The sequence below is a fragment of the Rattus rattus genome, chromosome 3 (genome assembly GCF_011064425.1).
Source record: "Rattus rattus isolate New Zealand chromosome 3, Rrattus_CSIRO_v1, whole genome shotgun sequence".
Taxonomy (NCBI): Eukaryota; Metazoa; Chordata; class Mammalia; order Rodentia; family Muridae; genus Rattus; species Rattus rattus.
The window spans coordinates 43,882,916-43,906,535 of record NC_046156.1 but is presented as its reverse complement, the minus strand read 5'-3'; the positions used below and the strand labels follow the sequence as shown (position 1 = coordinate 43,906,535).

The 23,620-nt window shown below is 44.8% G+C and overlaps 1 protein-coding gene across 1 annotated transcript; it reads left to right on the top strand.

The window, feature by feature from the left end:
- The first annotated feature begins 2,684 nt into the window (after positions 1-2,684).
- On the top strand, positions 2,685-7,308 carry S1pr1 (sphingosine-1-phosphate receptor 1). Its single transcript, XM_032897443.1, has 2 exons — positions 2,685-3,032; positions 4,675-7,308. Exon 2 carries the CDS (start codon positions 4,827-4,829, stop codon positions 5,976-5,978), a length of 1,152 nt encoding a protein of 383 aa, XP_032753334.1. The 5' UTR covers positions 2,685-3,032; positions 4,675-4,826; the 3' UTR covers positions 5,979-7,308.
- The last annotated feature ends 16,312 nt before the right edge of the window (positions 7,309-23,620 follow it).

The window sequence follows — 23,620 nt, the reverse complement described above, 5'->3', positions numbered from 1 at the left end:
ATATGGGCAATATCAACTCTTGGTTGTCAATCTGGAATCGGCTAAAACCCAAGCAGGTGAGCATGCCTATGAGGAATTTTCTGGACCTGATCATTTGGAGTGAGAAGACCCACCACGAATTTAGGGCACACCCTTTGGTGGTAGCCCTCCTAAAGGGACATGGACGAAGGAAGCTTTTGCTCTTTTGTTTTTTGCCTGTTCGCCCTCACGCTAGCTGTCAAGTTCATCTGTCCTGCTGCCGAGGTATCCCTTCACCACGGCTAGGACCTACGTCTTCAGGACCCTAGTGGAGACCTAGGAACAGCAGTTCTCTAGGTCTTCTCTAGCATTCCGGAACCAGACTGGGATTGATGATTGATCTCCGGCTCATGAACTGGTGGGTTCCTAGATGCTTGGCCTTTCTGTCAGGACCTAGCCACTGTTGGACTAGCCAGCCAGATCACCGTCAGTTCTGTTCCTTCACAGAACCCTGGCTATACAATATGTTTATCTTTCCTTTTTTCCTTTCTTTTCGTTTGAGACCAGGTCTTACTGTATAGCCCTGGCTAGCCCGCCTGGATCTAACTATGTAGACGAGCCTGGCTTCAGGCTTATAAAAATCTTCCCTGCCTCCACCTCTGGAATGCTGGGACTCAAGGCATTTGTCACCTTTAGTCTACCTTTTCTTTTCACAGTACTGGATATTGAACCTAGGGTGTTGCAGGAAACAGTCTACCTCTGCAATATACCCAAGCCTTTGGTGTGTGTGTGTGTGTGTGTGTGTGTGTGTGTGTGTATCACGCATGTGCATGATATAGTCTCAAGTACCTCAGGGTGGTCTCCAGCTCACTATATAATAGCTGAGGGGAACCTTGAACTCCTGATCTTCCTACCTCTACAAATTCTGAGATTATCGACATTCACCACTGTTTAGCCGAGTGTGATAACCGAAGCTTGTGAGGCTGAGGCAGCAAGATCTCAAGTTTGAGGCAGCCTTCCCGACTTATGGAGGCATCACCTCACACACCCCGCCCCCACATACAGGCACCCACTGTATACATTAGTAACAGGTTACACACATGTAAAGACAAGTACAATCAGAAGTACAAATTTAAGGAGTCCAAGTGAAGAGGTGTCCTCTGTTCAGGAAAGTAATTTGGAATTTTGAACTGACTGACAGCATTTGAGCAGGCAGGCAAGACACCTTCAGTCTGGTCACCTGGCTCTGCCACACGTACCGGGGTGATCTACAGGTCCCTCAGGCTGAGGATTTCTCCCATGGATAGAGTGGCCCATGCTGCTCCGTTGTTTCACAGAACAGTGTTCATCACATCTTGGGACAGCAAGGTGCACAGTTCCTTAAAACCCCTGTAAATGGTGGTGGGAGGAGGGCAGCTAACTCCTTGCCTCTGTAGGACTTATCTCCTCTTTCAAATGAAACAAGCCTCAACCCCTGTCTTTTCTGGAGGAGACTGGAGGACTCTTTTCTTGGTTTTCATATTGTTTTGCAAGTTCTGTAGTTTGTGGGTATGTAAGGTGGGAGGCTATTGATGAGAGCTTCTAGGCAAATGTGAATTAACAGTTACTTTTTTTTTTTTTTTTTTGCAAGCTCATACAATCCCAGAAGGTAGGGGTCTGTTGTTTGTTCCTTCAGTCTCTCTTGAGTCATTCAGGTACAGGGTGTGTCTGTTAATTGAAACTGCACAGCAGAGGAAGTTTTGTGATCACATCTGCTCAGGGTGGGAAGGCAGTTCGACCAGGGGACTTGGGTGGAACCTCTTTTTAACACTAGAACAGACAAGGCATAAAGGCCCCCGAGTCTGTTACTCAAACAAATCTGACCATGGCCACTTTAGCCTCAATCTAGCAACAGAAAAATGTGGGCCAGGTGCGACTCTTTAGATTTGGGGGTCTCTTAGCTCTCTCTCAAGTAGACAGGGAGAGAAGAGTCATCCAGCTTTAGCCTAGGGGCTGTAGGCTCTGGCCTATGAAAAGCCAGGCAGTCCTTTTCCTTGTTGAAATTCCTGGACTGCCTGCTTGTTTAAATCTCTGAGGCCAGGGCAACAGCCCACCTCCTCAAAGGCCTCTACGCTTCCCAGAATCTGGGGCACACCGCCTGGCTTTGCGCTCAGCTGAGCGAGGGGAACCCCCGCTCTACACCAAGCACAGCACTGGCCCACTTCACCGTGCACCCGGGGAAAGCCACTTTCTGCCCACCAGACCGCAAGTTTCAAGGCTTCACCAGGATCGGAGTGGAGGGGGAGGAGGAGGAGAACAGCTTTTCTGGTGCCTGGAGGCTGCTTGCCTCGGACCTCCCTCTCTCGCAGTCTCTTCTCAGGATCTCCTCCCTGTGGCTTGGCGGCGACTCTCTGGGCAGTGGCTCGGGTTTCCCCTGACCGCGTGGAAGTGGACCCCAGGACACCGGTCCATTCTGATTACACCGATCCTCAGAGCTGTGGGATCGGGGGCCAGGAAGATCCTCTACGAGACACAGGCTTGTCCTCTGTCCTCTATCCTCTAAGATTTTAAACGAAGAAAAGTTTTCCCAGGGATCTTCCTGCCTAGTTTTGGAGTCTTGTCCCGCGCCGGAGACTGCGGGTAGCTGGCTAGAGGCGTGATTTGTGAATTAGGGGCTGCCAGGCTCCGCCCCTCTCTCTACTGGTTGGGGCGGAGGGGCTCCTATTCATTTCATTTTATTTTAGTCACTCTGCCCCAGATCTTTCTGGGAGGCTGCTTCTCAGCAGCCTGGACCCGGAGGGGCCCCCTGCCGCTGGCAGAGCGAGGAGGAGTTAAAGGCATTAACCCCTGCCACTCCCTTCCTAGAGGAGTCACCCAGCCTCGGCGGGGCGCTCCGAGACTTCGCCTTGCAGAAGTAGTGCGGGCAGCTCAGGCAGGGCTGGCTATTGGAGTGCGCCGCCGAGGAGGGAGGGGATCCCAGCTCTGAGAACTTTGTGAGTGTGCTGGTCTCCGTCAGTCGCCGACAGCAGCAAGATGCGGATCGCGCGGTGTAGACCCGGAGCCCGGCGGACGCAGCTTCGTCCGGCTTGAGCGAGGTAGGGGGTTGTGAGCCTCGCAGGCTTTGGCGCGGGCTGCAGGGCGTCCAGGTGTCGTGGAAGAACCTTTAAACCCGAACGAAACAAACAAAAACTTTAGGGAAACCAAACCAAAGCAAAGCAAACCCAGGCATCACCAGGATGCTACGGAGCCCATCTTGACTGACTTCTTCTTGGGGCACGGAGTTTATGAAGTTTGAAAAAGATTAATTTCCAAATTATAGGAAAGACTGAGGGGGGGCCGCTGGAGAAGCTGCGGTTCATCAGAACAGAGAAAAGGGGAGACGCTTATTTTGGGAAATCCTATAGACGAAATTATCAGGCATCACGCCAATGGTTTCCATTGCCTGAGAGTGGACTTTGCAGCATTAGAGTGGGGAAATGTGGAGTTTCGTAAGCTTTTGTCATAGAAATGACTTCAATGTCTCTAGGTCCCCCCTCCCTTCATTTGTTATCGCGTTGATCAATTACCAAGCAGACTTTAGAGTACTTAATTAGCGCTGTGTGTCCAACTTAATTAGTGCTGTGTGTCCTTCCTTTAGGGATTGGTAGTTCTGTGAGAGGAGGCAATGTTAGGGTGTGGGGAGCTAATGAGGTTAAAACTGCCCATGCAAATTTAACAGTATATGTTCCTGGAAATATTATGTACCTGAAGTTAGAACAAAGTGGCATGTTTCGTTATCGCTAGCGGGATGACTTTTGTGTGCATGCAAGTGTTGGCGAAAGTTAAAACTCTGAAGCAATCAGTTCATGGAGAAACTTCTAGGATTTGCTGCAATCTCTTAGAAGAGGTTCTCAATGAATATCTTTAAACGTAGTAAATTGACTCGTGGGGAGATTGGGTGGGGTGGAGGAGTAAAGAAAAAATTAAAAAGAAGAATAGGCAGTTGCTTCACGGAGGCGCCAAGCTCTTTCCTGTTTACTTCAAGGCCTGGCGGCCCACACCTCGTTTTACCCTCTGACCAGACCCTCAGCACACCTGCTCACAGGGAGTTATTAATAGAGCCCAGAAAATGACTTACTTGTCAAATGGCCCTCCTACAAAGCTACTTTCTTGCATGGCAATGAGAAGGTGGGCTGATCTCTTTGAGCGGGGTGTGTGTGTGTGTGTGTGTGTGTGTGTGTGTGTGTGTGTGTGTGTGTGCGTGTGTGTGTCTCGGGGTATGCATGTCTGCACTGTACCCAGAACTGGCAGTTGGTGACTTTGGTGAGAAGAGGCCCTTAGCTGGTGGTGAGCAAACAGCAGACATGGTGATCTCTTGAAGGCATCTCAGGGCTGGACACTGAAGGTGGCAGTGCTAGTTGGAATGGCGTGGGATCGAAAACTGGAATGGGGAGCTGTTTCCCATTCTCCTCTTGGTGGATTTAGTGACCCAAGGGAAGGTTTTGTCTACTCAGAGTCTGGGTACATTTTTGTCTTTGTTTTCTACCTCTCTTTCTAACTTCATTTCTCTTTTGTTTGCTTATTTTTGTTTTGTTACTAGAAATGATAGTTTGAGTAAAAACAAAAATCCTCCCTATGCTCTGGCCAAGTTTCCTTAAAACAAATCAACAACAAAATTGGAGCGATTCCTTGGCTAGAATGAATTATGCTAGTGTGCTGGGCATTTTCCCTGACTCTTTGCTTTGTAACTTGTTTAAGGCTGCTGTTTCTCGGAGGCCTCTCCAGCCGAAAAACTATATAAAAAAAGCATCGGACCTGGCCTTGGTGTAACTGAAGGCTCGCTCAACCTCGCCCTCTAGCGTTTGTCTGGAGAAGTACCACCCCGGGCTCCTGGGGACACAGTTGCGGCTATGGTGTCCTCCACCAGCGTTCCAGTGGTTAAGGCTCTCCGCAGCCAAGTCTCCGACTATGGCAACTATGATATCATAGTCCGGCATTACAACTACACAGGCAAGTTGAACATCGGAGTGGAAAAGGACCATGGCATTAAACTGACTTCAGTGGTGTTCATTCTCATCTGCTGCTTGATCATCCTAGAGAATATATTTGTTTTGCTAACTATTTGGAAAACCAAGAAGTTCCACCGGCCCATGTACTATTTCATAGGCAACCTAGCCCTCTCGGACCTGTTAGCAGGAGTGGCTTACACAGCTAACCTGCTGTTGTCTGGGGCCACCACTTACAAGCTCACACCTGCCCAGTGGTTTCTGCGGGAAGGAAGTATGTTTGTGGCTCTGTCTGCCTCAGTCTTCAGCCTCCTTGCTATCGCCATTGAGCGCTACATCACCATGCTGAAGATGAAACTACACAACGGCAGCAACAGCTCACGCTCCTTTCTGCTGATCAGTGCCTGCTGGGTCATCTCCCTCATCCTGGGTGGGCTGCCCATCATGGGCTGGAACTGCATCAGCTCGCTGTCCAGCTGCTCCACCGTGCTCCCGCTCTACCACAAGCACTATATTCTCTTCTGCACCACCGTCTTCACCCTGCTCCTGCTTTCCATCGTCATCCTCTACTGCAGGATCTACTCCTTGGTGAGGACTCGAAGCCGCCGCCTGACCTTCCGCAAGAACATCTCCAAGGCCAGCCGCAGTTCCGAGAAGTCTCTGGCCTTGCTGAAGACGGTGATCATTGTCCTGAGTGTCTTCATTGCCTGCTGGGCCCCTCTCTTCATCCTACTACTTTTAGATGTGGGGTGCAAGGCGAAGACCTGTGACATCCTGTACAAAGCAGAGTACTTCCTGGTTCTGGCTGTGCTGAACTCAGGTACCAACCCCATCATCTACACTCTGACCAATAAGGAGATGCGCCGGGCCTTCATCAGGATCATATCTTGCTGCAAATGCCCCAACGGAGACTCTGCTGGCAAATTCAAGAGGCCCATCATCCCGGGCATGGAATTTAGCCGCAGCAAATCAGACAACTCCTCCCACCCCCAGAAGGATGATGGGGACAACCCAGAGACCATTATGTCTTCTGGAAACGTCAATTCTTCTTCTTAAAACCGGAAGCTGTTGATACTGTCGATTCTGACTTCATCACTCACTACCCTAGCATTTCAAAAACATCTCTCTTTCTCCACTGCTGCAAGGAAGAAGCAGCCGGGAGCCTGAGAGAGGGAGGGAAGGGAGAATGTGCGGCTTGGTGATACCATGTTGTAGGTAGGTTATGATTGTGAACAATGCCCTGGGAAGGGTGGAGATCAGGTCTGGCCTGCAGAGGGTTTCCTGCCCCCACCCCTTTCCCCAATACCCCGGAGCTTTGATTTTGCACTGAGCCAAAGGTCTAGCATTGTCAAGCTCCCAGAGAGCTCATCTGGCCCCTCCTCAAAGACTAAGGTCCCAAGAGAAAGTGTCCCGTGAGTTTTGAGATGTGCTCTCTCACTGTATGACAAAGTGAATATGTGCCCTCTAGCTTGGTTGGGTGGTGTGCACGTCCCCACCCTCCATTTCTTCTCATCCTGTCTCCCCGCCCCACCCCTTCTTCATATTCTTTTACTTTATATCTTAACTGCCTGATCTTTGTTCATCAGAAGGAGGTTGTAGAGGGGGTGTATTCCTTGATTGTCCCTAGCTAGCAGGCTGTTGACTGGGAAGACTGTTTGCTGAGGCCAAAGTTTCCATGGAAGGTGGATCAAGTTGTCCGGGATTTGGTAGGCTGTCTTTAAGGTGAAAATGTATTGTTCCTTATTCCTCATGTGATCCTTATTTCCATTACAACCACATTGGACATGTGTTTGTAATGGAAATAACGAAGTCTACTCTATTTGTAATAATATTGACCAGGATCTTAGGAGATATGGGTAAAGGAAAAAAATGAGGTGAAATCTGAGGGTTACTTGTGCAAAACAAGAGCTGTTGCTTGATGTCTTTCTCTCACCCCTACGAGCATCTTTGGCACTTTTATTGGTTATTGTGTGATCTGTGTCAACCAACTGGTTGTATTTTGTTTAAAGAGCAGTGTCTGATTTTCGAATGTACTTGCTTCTTTGAGGTCATTTTATTGAATTTCTTCCTAACCTGTGTTAACACCATTGAATGTGTAGTTCTTAAGAAAATGCCTCCCTTTGTGCCCAAAAAAGCATTACTTTAACTGACAGGGAACATCAGAAATTCTTTTCTTCAGTTGTCCTTAGGTATTGACCCTGGGTGTAAATGTTACAGAGAATAAAAATGTATTACTGTCTTTTTAGTATTGTTTTCAGTGCAATTAAACCAAGAAATATCTTTTTTTAAAAAAAAAATAGTATTTAATAGGTTGCTGACTTTGGTGTGTCATTTTGCACATAGCTTTATCAACTTTTAAACATTAATAAACTGATTTTTTTAAAGATTCTTTTGTGAAGAGAACTTTTTGAAAAATCATTCACTGAGATACCTCTCGATTATGTGACTCTTCGGAATTAAAGGTAAAGGTTCAATTCAAAAAAAGTTAAAAGAAGTTAAAAGCTTTTACCTTGATAAACTAGGGTATGGAAAAAATGTGGTTTGTTTAGAAACCACTCTAGCTTTTTCAGGAAGAGAAACCTCAATAAATTAGCATTAGAGACATGTGGGGAATAAGAGAAAAACCATCAACCTTCTAAAGACCACAGCAAGTAAGTGTCACTATTTCGATTTTAAAGTGCAGTGAGGCTAAACAGAACTAAGTGTGATGATCCTAAAATACAGCTTTCTGAAATTCAGCAATGGATTCCTAAATCTATTTTAAATTATGACTAAAATGAGCAGTTCAAATGCTGCAACAAGAGTATGCATAGCTGGCCTTTCATCAACATGCTGAGAGAGAGAGAGAGAGAGAGAGAGAGAGAGAGAGAGAGAGAGAGAGAGCGTTAAATCGGTCAGTGCTTTGTAATTTTTTAGTTTGTTCGCTCTTAAGTCAAGGTCTCATGTATTCTAGGTTTGCCTTGTGCTTGCTCTGAAACGGAATGTGAACTTTTGATCCTCCTGCCCCCTCCTCCTCCTCTTCTTCTTCAGTGTTGAGCCCAGGTTTATGAGAGGCTTGGTGATTGAACCCAGGTCCTTACACATGCTAGGCAAGCATTTTACCCACTGAGCTCCATGTCCAGCCTCTAAGTCATCCCGTTTCTAGGACCTTGCCTTGGGTTCTTATGAGAACACTATGGGACTATGTGATATCAATTATAACCAGCACCGAGTAGGATACAGGGTGGGTGCTTACCCCCTCCCTGTAAACGCAGCTTTTAAACTTTCTCAGTTCTTGCCCATTTAACTGGTCTTACTAAAATGAAAGCAACTGTGAACCAGAGACGTATAGCATAAAGTTTGAACAGTTAACTCCCAGTTCCCGCCATTTTTCCTGCAGATTAAGCCAGGCTATTGCTACTTTTCAGAGTTTGTGTTTTCAAGTGTCATTGATTTTGCCCAGGACAGGACACAGTTGGGACATGAAGATAAACCTCACCTATTAGAGTAGATGTCATTTCTGGGTAAGGTTAACTGTGGGAAACAAAGTGTGTTCGCTAAGGAAACCTTAGGTCATAACCTCCAGCTTCCTGAAGGAAATGCCAAAAGTGCTCAGAAGACAAAGGGCTGGGAACAAATGCGAATGTCTCTATCCATCTGTCTGCTGGGGCGGAAGGGGTGACTTCATGTTCCACTCACTTCCTCAGGCTTTCGTTATAGACCCAGGCATAATGGAAAAGTCGGTCCATTTTGCTTCAGTAGATGACAAAGCTGTGCTCTTGGACTTATCTCCAAGCACAGGGTGACTCACGACATCGGAACCTATTGGGGAGCTCTTTGGTGACAAGAGGTCAATCTTCTTGCCCACCTCAGAGTACAGCATCCTGTGGACGTGCTTTCTTCACAGCACCACCAGACAGTGGATCTTGTTTGGAGAAAGTGGGGCAGTTGTAGATAGATGTGTGGAAGACCCAGTTCTAGTCAAGATACAAAGGCAAAGATGAAGGAATCTTTGGTTGTATCCCAGAATGTATATCTGATTTTAATTGAGTATACTCTAAGTATTGAAGATGAGAAAATCACTCAGTGATTAGCCACACACACACACACACACACACACACACACACACACACACACACACACACACACTTCCTATCTCCACATCTGTGCACAGAGATGTAGCTCAGTTGTCAGAGAGCTCTTCTTGCACGCAGAAAGCTGTGGGTTCCATCCCTAGTACATAAACCTGATGTGGGTGTGGCAGTAATCCCAGGAAGGTGAAGCAGGAAGCTGCTTGGTTAAATATTGAGTTTGAAGCCATCCTAGGATATATGAGACTATGTCTGTAAACCAAACCAAACCAAACCAAACCAACCAAACAACCAAACAAACAAAAACAAGAAATAACCCAAAGTAGTTTTATTCAGGAGCACTGAAGTGTATAAAACTACTTAGTGTATTTGTGTAAAAATTCCATTAGTTCTAAATACCAGGAAAGCTACAAAATGACATTACATAGTATTTGATCCCCAACACTCAGTATTGTATTAACATCACAGAACACTCTCCAGGGCTGTCAAGATGGCTTAGGAGGTAAAGGTGCTTGCCACACTAACCCAGAGGCTTCATTTCTGTCCCCAGAAGCCCTTTCATAATGAAAATTGGAGCAGGGAGTGATGGTTCAAGCTTATAATACCTGTAAATGAGAGGTTGAGGCAGGAGGATAAAGAACTAAGACCGGCTTTCACCAAGTGACAAATTGGAGGCCTAACTGGATTCTGAGACTGCCTTAAAAACTAGAACTACTACTACCAGTTCTTGTAATATTACTATAAATTTATAGGCTTTAGTTATGAATTCAGTCATTCATGCTCATTAGATAACATCATATTCTACTGAGTACTAGTGACACTACATCTGTAACGGCTAGAATTCCTATTTTTCCTCCAATGTAAAAAGTCTGCTTATAAAAGTCATCATTTTAGTCCATTTGGAATTATGCTGACTTCTCTGGACATTAACAGACTGTGTTAACAAACTGTCCAAAGCCAGGTGATGGTGGCACAAGCCTTCAATCTCAGCACTCTTCGATGGCAGAGAAAAGTGGCTCTCTTTTGAGTTTGAGGCTAGCCTGATCCCCAGAGTCTTCTAGGACAGCCACAGCTACAAAGAAAAACCCTGTCTCAAAAGCAAACAAACAGGACTGGAGAGATGACTCAGTGGTTAAGAGCACTGGCTATTCTTCCAAAGGGCTGAGTTCAAATCCCAGCAACCATATGGTGGCTCACAACCATCTGTAATGGGATCTGTGCCCTCTTCTCATGTGTCTGAGGACAGCTACAGTGTACTTAAGCAAATAAACAAGCAAGCAGTCCAAAGCCAACCAAACGAGGAACCTGTCCAAGGCACATCCTAGTACTTATATGATTATACTTCCTGAGGCTTTGGACCCTTCGTACCTATGTTTTCTTTTTTTAAAGATTTATTTATTATATATAAGTACACTGTAGCTGTCTTAAGACACACCAGAAGAGGGCATCAGATCTTATTACAGATGGTTGTGAGCCACTATGTGGTTGCTGGGATTTGAACTCAGGACCTCTGGAAGAGCAGTCATGCTCTTAACCACTGAGTCATCTCTCCAGTCCCACCTATGTTCGTTATATCACTGAGATTGTTCACTTCTGAGTATCTGTTTGGAGCTGCTCCCTAGAAAGAAAGACTTCAGAAAAATGATAGATATCCCAGGGAATGCTGTAGAATGAGGACTTGCTGATACAGTAACTCTCAGCGGTAGCAATCCCATGTTTAGTGGGAGAGCAGGCTATCGTACCAGTGTGGCTCATTTTGAAGCATTCTATGGACATAAGTTCTAAAGATCTTCTTAATAGTCACTGGCTTTGAGGCTGTAGCACATCTATAATCCTAGAACTTGGGAAGCTTAGACAGGAGGACCAGTGGGAGTTCCCGTTCTCATTTTGTTTTTCAAATACAAACAACTAAGGAAACAAAGGAACCAACAAAAAAAATGCAGCAAAAATCAAAAACAAAAGACAAAAAGTCACTGGTTCAAAAACTAATCTCTGGGTAGAGACTGTTAGAATAAGCATGGCAAGTCTTTGCAATGAGTTTTTGTAGTTTGCATGTAATGTTATTGTTTTTATATAACTAATTAATTTTATTTTGTGAGACAGGATTTTGCATAGCCAAAGCTATGCAAACTTATTCTGAATTTGAGGCATACATACATCATCACACCTGGCTCTGAAATTCTGTTTTGGGGGCAGGGTATCATATAGTCCAGGCTGGCCTCAAACTACTGGAAGATGAACATGAACATATTATGACTCTGCCTTGACTGATCAAGTTCCTAGATTACAGGTGAGTGCTACCACACGCCTTTTACTCAGTGCTGGATGCAGAACCCAGGACTTCCGGTGTGCTAGACACGGACAGGCACTCTATCAACTGAGCTGTATTCTGCTTTTCCTTTTCTTAGATGACTCATTGCAGTCTTCTGATCTGTGGTGTTTTCCAAGGGCACCCACCTAATTTTATCAAACTAAATTTGACTGCGTTTATTTTTAGAGTTCAGTTGTTTGCATTTTTCCCTGAATAGTTCCTAAACACATTGAGGGATGAATTATAATGAACCAAACCAAAAAAAAAGCGTCACAGATTCGAAGTATCCTTTCCCTGTGAACACAGTAAGTAGTGTTTGGTGGGGCTCAAGTGTGTGTGTGAGTGAGTGAGTGAGTGAGTGCGTGCATGCGTGCGTGTGTGTGTGTGTGTGTGTGTGTGTGTGTGTGCGCGTGCGTGCGTGCGTGCAGTGCATGCAGTGCGTGCGTGCGTGCATGCATGCATGGGTGTGTGTGTGTGTGCGTGCGTGCGTGTGTGCGTGCGTGTGTGTGTGTGTGTGTGTGTGTGTGTGTGTGTGTGTGTGTGAAGATAGGGTCTCATTCTGCTCTCTAGGCAGTCCTTGAATTTACTGTAATCCCTTGCCTCAGCTTCCTGAGAACCGGGTGACAGGAGTGAAATGCCCTGCCGAGCACAGTAAGTTCTTGAAGATGAGAAAACATAACAAATTGTACCATCTCCCCCATGCGTCCTTCCTCCCTTCCTTGATGTTTCACGCCATACAAGAAAAAGGATTCAATGGATCCATCTGCATAAAGCTTTGCTTTTAATTCTGGGGTAGCTGAATCTAGAATCATCTTTCAGAGCATTCCAGGAAACAAGACATGGGCAGGTAAAAACATTCAGATGCATTTATGCATACACACATAGTGCATGCACGGCACTAGTGTGTACACATACAGAGCAGCTGCAGGAGGAAGGTTACAAATGAGACCCTACCTCAGAAAAATCTGTTTTGGTTTTTGGTGGGAACAGGATCAGGGAATTTTGCTCAGTATAAATATCTACTCCCCCCCCCTTTTTTTTTTAAAAAAAAGAAAAATACTTCTTAAAAGACTTCAGAACAAAATCAAAAGAGAAGAAAGTCAAAAAAGCTGGGAAGAGAGGAGGGAGAGCACTGTGTTAGCACTACAGTTCATTCAGTTGGTTCAGTCTGGTCCTTTTCACAGTCCTTGATCAGAGCCAGGACTGAGAGTAGTGCTGGTCCACGCGGGAAACACATCTCTGAAGACACCCCATCCTCGGCTCCTGTGCTCGCTTCTCCACTCTACATCGCCGCGGTTCCTGTATCCCTGTTCTCTTTTTTTCATGTCACTGAGCTCTCAAAGATTCTCTCTCAGATTTAGCTCCGCGTGCAGGCAGAAGCAACAGCCTGATGTGTGTTATGGATCTGAGGGTTACGATGAATGGCTGTGCCACATTTTATTGTGGTTCCCCCACACGCTCAACCGGCAGCTTCCTTGTTGACGACAGCCAGCGCACACGGAATAAAACCCAGTTACTACTAGTTCTTTAAACAGTTTCTATGAATCTCAAGGCCATTGTGCTGAGCAAAAACAAAACAAAAACAACAAGCCAATCAATCTTATACCACCGAAGTCCCTAAAGTAGAATTTGGAAGAAAGCAAGCAAAACTGGGACTGGAGAGATAGATGGATCAAAAGTGCTCACTGCTCTGGCAGAGGATCTGAGTTGGATTCCCAGCTCCCACGTGAGGTGACCTACAACCCTCTGTAATTCCAGTTTCAGGGGATCCAACATGTCTGGCCTCTGCTGAACTTATACTCATATGCACATATATGTACTCATATTATTAAAGATAATAAAATGTATCTTTTTGAAAAAGGAAAGGAAAAACAATTTGTAGAGATCAAAAGAACACAGAGACCGAAACAGACGAAAAGACTTCCAGGTTGTTAAGAATGCTCTGTATTATATCTTTTTTTTTTTTTAAAGAGCTTTGATAATTCATATATATATATATATGTGCGTACATTTATCCGACTATATTCTAAAGACAAATGAAAGCTTTAGAAATCCAAGACAACAGGCTTCTGCTCGCAAGCACAATGACAGTAAAGGGTCTTCTGTTGGAAATTCTGGGACAATTCCACAGAGTCCAAGAGAATGTGGCAGAAGTCCCAGAGTATTCCATATAAGAGCATGTGATCTCTTTGTATTTATCTCATGTTCCAGAAACAAACCATTAAAATACCAAATAATCGGAACCCAATGGTACTCCTTTGGTTCTATAGGATGAGAAAATGCCTTAGCTTCTCTGTGTGCTATCCCTGGAGAATCTGTGTGTTGAAAGGGTCTAAGGGTACAATAAAACTTTCACAGTAAAAATTGGCTGGCATCCAGAACCCACTCTTAAGAACTCATGAAGGGCTGTAAGTATTCTTAAGAAAAACACAATTTACACAATTTCTATGAATGTAAAAGCCGGTAAGGCTTTGACTGGTAAGGATGATGACGTATATTAGTATTGGAAGCATACAGACTGAAGTGTGCCCAAGCACGGACACATGGGCAAACCTATAAAACGCCTTCAGTTAGCTAAGAGCAACTTCCTGAACTTCCCGGGTATATGCTCTGCATAGGTAGAAGTAATGGGTGAAGATTTAAAGGGCAAGGAAGGAAACACTGAAGTCAGATCCGTTGTCTGACTACGCACAGCCCTGTCTGAGACTCCAGCCAACTCTAGGTGTAGTGGAACAGGAGTGACATGCTTCAGGTGTTCCACAGGTCCTGTGACAGGCTGATTAGCTATTAATGAGAACTAGAAACAGGAAAGCAGGAGAAATGCTGCCTGGCCTACAAGGGGGTGGGGAAGGCAGTAAGCTGCTTATCTGTTTCCTGTGGAAGAATCAAAGCCATGATGTGGCTGACCTTCCTGCTCCCACAACTCCTCACTGTCCACTCCGCCCGCCCAGTTAGCTGGAATGGCTGCCCTGGGTTGTGCGTTGTGCTCTGGGAAAATGACAAGCAGGGTTCTTGCCTTTCTAGAATGTACAAGATCTATTTTTTTTTTTTTCTGTTCTGGTGCTTTAGTGGCCTCTTCCCGTTGAGGTTAAGAGATGATGAGGTGGCAAGAACTACTTCTTTTTTTTTTTCCTTTCAGGAATGTATTCAGTGTCCTATACTTCCTCCAATGTTTTCAGCTGTTCCCCGGGCATTCTCTTAGACAGGCAAACCAGGTCCAATAAGTCATGATTAGGCCCCGCAGGGTGGCTCTCACTGTAATCCCAGCACCTGGGAAACCAGGGCAGAAAGATGTTGGGCTCCACAATGAATCCTCCAGACCAGCCTGGGCTACCGATTAAGAACCTGTCTTTAAAAACCAAATGGAAGCTCAGCAGGTAAAGGTTCTTGCTAAGTGAACCTGGGGGTCTGGGTTGGATTCTTGGCTCCCAAGTCAAAGTAGAAAGTTCTCTCCACTGACTCCACAGCACCTGACCTCCACATGTGTGTCATGGCATCGATGCCCACAGACACATACAACTAATTAGACAACAGCGAGAACAATGCACATCGGACAAAGTGCGCTTCACGTTGACGGCTTCCCTGCTTGGCTTGACTTCTCTAAACCACCTACATGGAATGCCGTGCGTTTATTTCACCTGGAGGAGAGAGTTACTAGATTCGCTGCAAAACTCAGGGCAGAGATTTGCCAGGTTGTTCATGGTCTTCCTGATGAAAAGTATCCAGTTTCCGGTAGATGGAAACATTTTTACAATGTTGCCAGTTTCTGTCTCACCTGAGTGGGTGCTTTTCTTTCTGTAGGGCTGCTTTGAAGTAAAACCATGCAGAGTATCACAGGTAAATCAGGTCCGCTTCACTCACTCGGACCACCATAGGTGGGGTCCTTACTCAATTTGTATAAAAAACGTTGATGATAAAATGTGTGATTAAAAGCAAAATTTACTTAGTTTATTCAAATGTATGTATGCTGGTCTCTCTCTCTCTCTCTCTCTCTCTCTCTCTGTGTGTGTGTGTGTGTGTGTGTGTGTGTGTGTGTGTGTGTGTGTGTGTGTGCGCGCACCAGAAGAGGGCATTAAATCCCCTGAAGCTGGAGTTACAAGTCTTGTGAGCTAGGATTTGAACTCACATTCTCTGGAAGAGCAACAAGCCCCTATCCACTGAGCCACCTCTCTTTCCAGCCCTTTAAATGCATAACTTTTTAGAAGAAGTGCTTTTAATGTTCAGAACCATGATGGTCTGAACTTGTGGAATGGAAACCCCTCTAATCATCTATGAATCTCGGAGAGGAGCCTTGGTAGCTCTCGTGCACATTTCCTGCTCAACTCCACCAGTAAACCAGGAGTCGTGAATCCCAGTCCCACCTTCTAACCCTAGTGAATGTGAGCGGACCTAGTTCCATTTGTTAGACTTTGTGTTTGGTTGTTTGTGGTGTAGGTAGGGCCCTACTGCGTGTTGATGGCTGAAAGGACACTTGTGGCTCACCCTCCCGAGTGCTAGGATCACAGAATGCATTACCATGACTGATGTCACTTGCTGCTTTTATCTATTATTTATTTCTTATTTTGAAACGGTCTTATGTGTCTCAGTCTGGCTTCCAACTTGCTGTATAGCTGAGGATGACGCTGAACTTCTGATTCTCCGTTTGCAACTCCCTAGTGCTAGCATTATGGGCAAGCCTCACGGAGAGCATCACCAATCCTGGTTTATGTGGTGCTAGGCACTGAACTCCAGGCTTCTTGTCTGCTCAGTGAGCACTCTATGGACTGAGCTGCACCCCAGCCCCATTTGCTATTTTTATGATGAGGATTTTTAAGAATGCTAATCAGTCAGATGTTTGTTTCCCCATGACTGGCTCTGCCCCTTAAACTACACCGTCTCCTTGAAGGTGAAGTGTCTTTACTACTTTGTACAAAAGAGAAAATATTTATTTCTAATTTCAGAGTTTCTCTTGCTCCTGTCTAGACAACCTCAGATTAAAAAAAAAAAAATCCAGATTTAGATCGCCAGTAAAGCTATGTTCTAAAATAAGAAAATATTTGTGAGAAATCACTTGTCAAAACATGAGCTATCAGACGCCTGGAGACTCTGCTCACCCAGCTTCTGCCATACCAGAAATAGAGGTTGGTTAGCTCACATGCTGTTCTGCCTCAGCGAGCTCTGCATGTGGCCACCTGCAGAGAGAGCCCTGGTTTCTCTTCCTTGTCTAGATGCCCGTCAAGGGCGCTTTGAGAAAAACACAGATTTCCACAGTATTTTCTCATAAGCTAGGGTATCAGGCTATCAGAGAATTTCCTAGGTTGTTTAATCTCGAAAATACTTTGTTACAGAAGCAACATGACCATTTGGAGGGTGAAAGTGCTGGCCGTGCAAACCCGAGTTCAATATCTGAAACACACACACACACACACACACACACACACACACACACACACACACACTACACACACACAAACTGGACTTGGTGACTTTTTTTTTTATATAATTCCAGTTCGTAGACTGCAAGATGAGGGTCAGAAATAGGAAAATTGTGCCGAGGCTTGTGGACCAGCTCTTCAGGAAGGGAAACAAGAGAGACCCTGCCTCAACAGGGTAAAGAGAACTGAGAACTGATTCTCAAAAGTTGTTCTCTGAACTCCATGTGTAATTTGTAGTAGAGATAGACCGGAACACGCACATGCACACACACTCACTCCCACTCTCACTCCCACCACCACCACCACCACCACCACTACTACTACTACTATTACTACTATTTGCTAAACTGTTAACTGGATATTTTATGTCATTATCTTCTCTAGATGGGGAAGTGGGGGAGGGGGAGAGAGAGGTGTACATACAAGTTTGTGCAGCACACACATGTGTGTATCCATACATCTGAGTTGCTATGCATCTGAAGGTCAGAGGTCAAGGTCTGGTATCTTCCTCAATTGCGTTCCATCTTGTCTTTTCAGACAGGATCTGTCTCTGAGCCTGGAGCTCAGCATTAGAGCTGTAGTCTCCCTTTAATCCCTACAACACTATAGTTATCGAAAGGTACCCCTGTGTACCTGGGTGTGCACTGGGAACTAGAACCACTGGCCTATAATTGTGTGACAGGCACTTTGCCTGGGCCTCTCCTAGCTGATTTTTAATACTGTGACAGGAACAATTATAAAGAATTTAGCTGAGATAACAGTTAAGAATGCTTGGTCTTGCTAGGCCGTGGTGGTCCTTGCCTTTAATACCAGCACTTGAGAGGCAGAGGTTGGCAGGTCTCTGAGTTTGAGGCCAGCCTGCTTTACAGAGTGAGTTCCTGGACAATCAGGGCTACACAGGCACAGAGAAACCCTGTTTAGGAAAAAACAGAAACAACCCCCCCCCAAAAAAAAAAACCCCACAAAACCCTCAGAATGTTTGGTCCTGAATTTGGTTCCAAGTGAATGAAACTTCCTGTAACTCCCGTTCAGTGGGATCGGACCCAGTGTTCTGGGCTCCACAAACACAGGGACACATATAGAGGACGCATACATACATCTATGCGCATACAGGAAAAACAACTGAGCTGGGTTTCATGGCACAGGGCTGTAACTCCCATCAAAGGGGCTACAGCAGAAAGATCAAATGGTCAAGGCCTGCCAGAGACGCAGTTCACTGGAAGAGTGCAGCTTACAGCGGGCCCGGGACCCAGACCCTGTCACTGCACATAGTAGGGTGTTTGCATACACAACTGTACCAACACTGCCGAAGTAGAAGCCGGGCATTGGAAGTTCTAGGTCGTCCTCAGCCTCAGACAGCGACATCCCAAGCCAAGCTACGTGAAACCTTGTTTCAAAGCAACGTGTCCGAGGCCCTCTCGGGCTACAGAGCAAAATCAAAGCCAGCTTAAACAACTTGGCGAGATTCTGGCTGAAAAATAAAAAGGAAAAAGAAGGCCTAAAAGGTAAGTCAGCGGCAAGGGCGTTTGTAACCAAGAGTCACAATTTTAGTTCAAGCCCCAGGGCATCCTCTGATATATCCTTGTACATATCGGCTGTGGCATGCATGTGTCCAAACCCCACAAATAAATAAATAAATCTCTTTAAAGAATCACTAAAAAATTAAAAGAAGTTTATTTTACGTGCATGAGAACTATGTTTGAATGCATAGTTGTGCACATGTGTGCTGGTGCCTGCGAAACCACCCCAGCTGCTCCTGGTCACATTGAGACTGAGTTTCGTTAGCTTGGTGGACGTCTGACTCACGGAACTGTTCGTGTTGCTACCATGGTAAGTTCACATCAGACTCGGTGTCTCACTGTCAATCAAGAACGCACTGGTGGGGAACTCACCTTTGGAGCGAAGTCGATCACATTAACGTTTTAGTTCTTTTCCTTCGCCTTGGCTTTCATTCAACTCTACCTATGGAAGCAAAGAGGACTTTCCATACAAAGGACGTTTAAGACATCAGGGGACACTATAGTTCCCCTGTGTCCTAAGCTATTCAAGCTACTCACATTCTTCACATCTGACTGTATGGATTCTTCTAGAATTTGGAGGAAATCCATGGCACTCAGACTTACTGCTGAGCCTGTAATACCATCCTTTAAAAAAAAAAAAAGAAAAGAAACACAAACTTGGTAAGCACCCTTTCTCCTTTCCCGATTCCCTTTTTTGGTAAAGCACAGATTTTGAGGGTGCATCTCTGGTTCCCATAGTTTGGAACCAGCAGGATGTCCAGAGGACTTGAGGCTGCCCCTGTAGTAATCTCTCAGGATCAGTCGTTCGCATCCCGTGGCTCTCAGGAGGCATCAAGAGCCCACAGCAGGCAGAGTTTTGCTTTTCACTTGTGAAGGAACGAGGAGGCCCCGTCAAGGTAGAAAAGGAAACCAAACATCAGCCCCTTTATGGGATGAACTCACATGGACATGTAAGTACATGAACTCTTTCCCACAAAAAGAGCCCCGTGCAGGGTCTGGCATGCATGCTGATAATTAATGTATACCACAGACCAGCAATTCAGGGAAACAATAGGAATCTCAAGGGAGCCAGGCTATGAACGTTAGAGAAAATAATCTATTCTGATTAGCTTTGTTAAGATAGGAATTTCTATGAGTATTTCTTTTTTTTTTAATTTCATGTATATGCGTACACTGTAGCTGTCTTCGCACCCACCAGAAAAGGGCATCAGATCCCACGACAGATGGCTGTGAGCCACCATGTGGCTGCTGGGAACCAAACCCAGGATCCCTGGAAGAGCAGTCACTGCTTCCAACCGCTGAGCTATCTCTCCAGCCTGACTCTATTTCTTATAGAGCTGAATATGCCGAAATGTCTAAATATAGTGAGAAAACGTCTTTTGAGTCAGAGTTCTGAAGATATCAAGGCAATATTTTTTAAAGATTTTTTTAAATTTGTGGTGTGTGTGTGTGTGTGTGTGTGTGTGTGTGTGTGTGTGTGTTGTATTTGCACATGCATGTAGACGCCCTTGAAGGCCAAAAGAGGGAATTTAGCCATTGGAGCTGGACTTACAGGCAGATGTGAGCAGTCCGATGTGGATGCTAGAAAGTGTCCCTGGGTACCCAGAGATCAGTAAGTGCTCTTAACCTCTGAGTCCCAGTGCAAGGTCAGTATTTCAGGAATTGTCTTCTTCCCTCGTAACACGGTGAAGGCAGAGAGAAAGGAAAGGGAAGGGAGAAAGGAGGAGTGGGGTTGTGGGGATAGGACACGTAGTTATTACTGAAGAGAACTGAAGTAGAAGCCAAGCTCTTACCAAGCTAAGTGTAAATTCTGCTTTAACTGTGCTGAAATAGTCCCTTCGACCGTGAAAATGGTTCCAGGTATTTTTTGGTTAATTATCACGTCTTAGAAAGTGGCATTTGTAGAACACACAATGTGGGGAGTTCCAAAGCAGTGGCAGAATTGAAAGAAGGCCTCTGGCTTGCCCTGATACCCTGATTCCCTGTGGAATGCAGTGGCCTTCCAGACAGTATGAGACTATTGTTTTGTCTCAAGGTCCCTAAAGGCAGAACAGACAGTGAGATCAGCTTCCTGAGTAAACCTGCAGGCCTTGTAACCAGTCTAGGAACCTTCAGGACGTTCCTTTTGTGTACACTGACAGCCTTTTGGAATTTGAGATTTTGGAGCAGCGGCTCTCAACCTTTGGGAATTGCAGGACTCTTTCGGAGGGGTCAAATATAAGCTCTCCCACATGGCAAATATGTACCTTCCGATTTGTAATAGTAGCAAAGTTACAGTTATGAAGCAATGAAAATAATTTTTATTGGATTTTTTTAATTTACATTTCAAATGTTATTCCCTTTCCCGGTTTCCCGAACATAAGCCCCCTATCCCCTTCCACCTCCCCTTCCCATCCACCCCCCCTTCCCACTCCCAACATTCCCTTACACTGGGGTTTTAACCTTGGCAGGACCAAGGGCTTCTCCTTCCTTTGTTGTAAAATTATAAAAAATATTTGCTGTCTTTTACCCCCACTAGGTCTGGCACCGCAGTGCCCCCAGATATCTGATAGATATCTTAATTCAGTCAGCAAAGAGTCTCACCTGCTCTGCTCCATCCCATATCACACGGCCGAAGGCCTCTCTCTCTGAGCCTGATAATAATCTCTCTACCCATTCAGTTTCCAAGGCAGGCTTCACCATGCCAGAAATACATATCCCCACTCCGTGGTGGCCCAGTGTCTCTGCCACCACATACTCTCCCACTCTCAAATCGCCATAAGAAAGGACAATTGATAATATATAATTGCCACCTAAACATGTAAAGCCCTATATACATCCATCCCATAAGAATATTCATAACGACCTATAAACACACAGAGTGGAATCTTAGGGTCAGCCTCCATGTTCTCTCAGTGGCTTATTCTGCCATCTCCTCATGCCAGTCACATCCCTTTCTCTCAAACTTTTCTCCCGCCCATCCTTCCTTCTCATCCAATGACAGGCCTCGTTCTATCCTGTACCCGTCCTCACCTGTATGACATCTGACATTTGGTGACCAACAAGGCCATCCTCTGCTACATATGCAGCTGGAGCCATGGGTCTGTCCATGTACAGTCATTTGGTAGTGGTTTAGTCCCTGGAAGCTCTGGTTGGTTGGCATTGTTGTTCTTATGGGGTTGCAAGCCCCTTCAGCTCTTTAAATCTTTTCCCTAATTCCTCCAACAGGGGTCCCGTTCTCAGTTTGCAGCTAGCATTTGCTTCTGCATTTGACATGTTCTGGCTGTGTCTCTCAGGAGACATCTATATCTGGTTCCTGTCAGCCTGCACTTCTTAACTTCATCCATCTTATCTAGTTCTGGTGGTTGTGTATATATATATATATATATATATATATATATATATATATATATATATATATGGGCCACATGTGGGGCAGGCTCTGAATGGCCAGCCGTTCCTTCAGGCTCTGCTCCAATCTTTGCCTCCATATCCCCTCCTATGGATATTTTTGTTCCCCCTTTTAAGAAGGAGTAAAGCGAGGGCACTTAGGTCGTTCTTTTTCTTGAGCCTCTTGTGGTCTGTGTATTATATCTTGGGTAATTCAAGCTTTTGGGCTAATATCCACTTATCAGTGAGTGCATACCATGTGTGGTTTTTTTTTGTGATTGAATGACCCCACTCAGGATGATATTTTCTAGTTCAATCCATTTGCCTATGAATTTCATGAAGTCATTGTTTTTGATAGCTGCGTAGTACTCCATTGTGTAGACATGCCACATTTTCTGTATCCATTCTTCAGTTGAAGGGCATCTGGGTTCTTTTCAGCTTCTGGCTATTATAATAAGGCTGCTATGAACATAGTGGAGCATATGTCAGTTGGATGTCGGAGCGTCTTTTGGGTATATACCCAGGAGAGGTCCTCAGGTAGTGGAATGTCCAATTTTCTGAGGACCCTCCAGACTTATTTCCAGAATGGTTGTACCAGTTTGCAATCCCACCAACAATGGAGGAGTGTTCTTATTTCTCCACATCCTTGCCAGCATCTTTTGTCACATGAGTTTTTGATCTTAGCCATTCTTACTGGTGTGAGGTAGAATCCCAGGGTTGTTTTGATTTGCATTTCCCTGATGGCTAAAGATGTTGAACATTTCTTGAGGTACTTTTCAACCATTTGATATTCCTCAGCTGTGAATTCTTTGTTTAGCTCTGTACCCCATTTTTAATAGGGTTATTTGGCTCTCTGGAGTCTAACTTCTTGAATTCTTCGTATATTTTGGATATTGGCTCTCTATTAGATGTAGGGATGGTAAAGATCTTTTCCCAATCTGTAGGTTTCCGTTTTGTCCTAATGAAGTGTCCTTTGCCTTACAGAAGCTTTGCAGTTTTATGAGGTCTTCAATTCTATTCCACTGATCTACCTGCCAGTACCATACAGCTTTTATCACTATTGCTCTGTAATACTGCTTGAGTTCAGGGATAGTGATTCCCCTGGAAGTTCTTTTATTGTTGAGGATAGTTTTCACTATCTGGGTTTTCCAGATGAATTTGCAAATTGCTCTTTCTAACTCTATGAAGAATTGAGTTGGAATTTTGATGGGAATTTCATTGAATCTGTAGATTGCTTTTGGCAAAATGGCCATTTTACCTATATTAATCCTGCTAATCCATGAGCATGAGAGGTCTTTTCATCTTCTGAGATCTTCTTCAATCTCTTTCTTCAGAGATTTGAAGTTCTTTTCACATGGATCTTTCATTTGCCTGTTTAAAGTCACACTGAGGTATTTTACATTATTTGGGATTACTGTGGAGGGTGTCATTTTCCTAACTTCTTTTCAACCTGTTTATCCTTTGAGTAGAGGAAGGCTACTGATTTATTTGAGTTAATTTTATACCCAGCCACTTTGCTGAAGTTGTTTATCAGGCTTAGTAGTTCTCTGGTGGAACTTTTCGGGTCACTTAAGTATACTATCATATCATCTGTAAATAGTGATATTTTAACTTCTTCTTTTGCAACCTGTATTACTTTGATCTCCATTTGTTGCTTGATTGCTCTGTTTATTACTTCGGGAACTATATTCAATAAGTAGGGAGTGAGTGGGCAGCCTTGGACAGTCCCTGATTTTAGTGGGATTGCCTCAATTTCTCTCCATTTAGTTTAATGTTAGCTACTGGTTTGCTGTATATGGCTTTTACTAGGTTTAGGTATGGGCCTTGATTTCCTGTTCTTTCCAGGACTTTTATCATGAAGGGGTGTTGAATTTTGTCAAATGCTTTCTCAGCATCTAACGAAATGATCATGTGGTTTTTTTCTTTGAGTTTGTTGATATAGTGAATTACATTGATGAATTTCTGCATATTGAATTGTCCCTGTATCACTGGGATGAAGCCTATTTGATCATG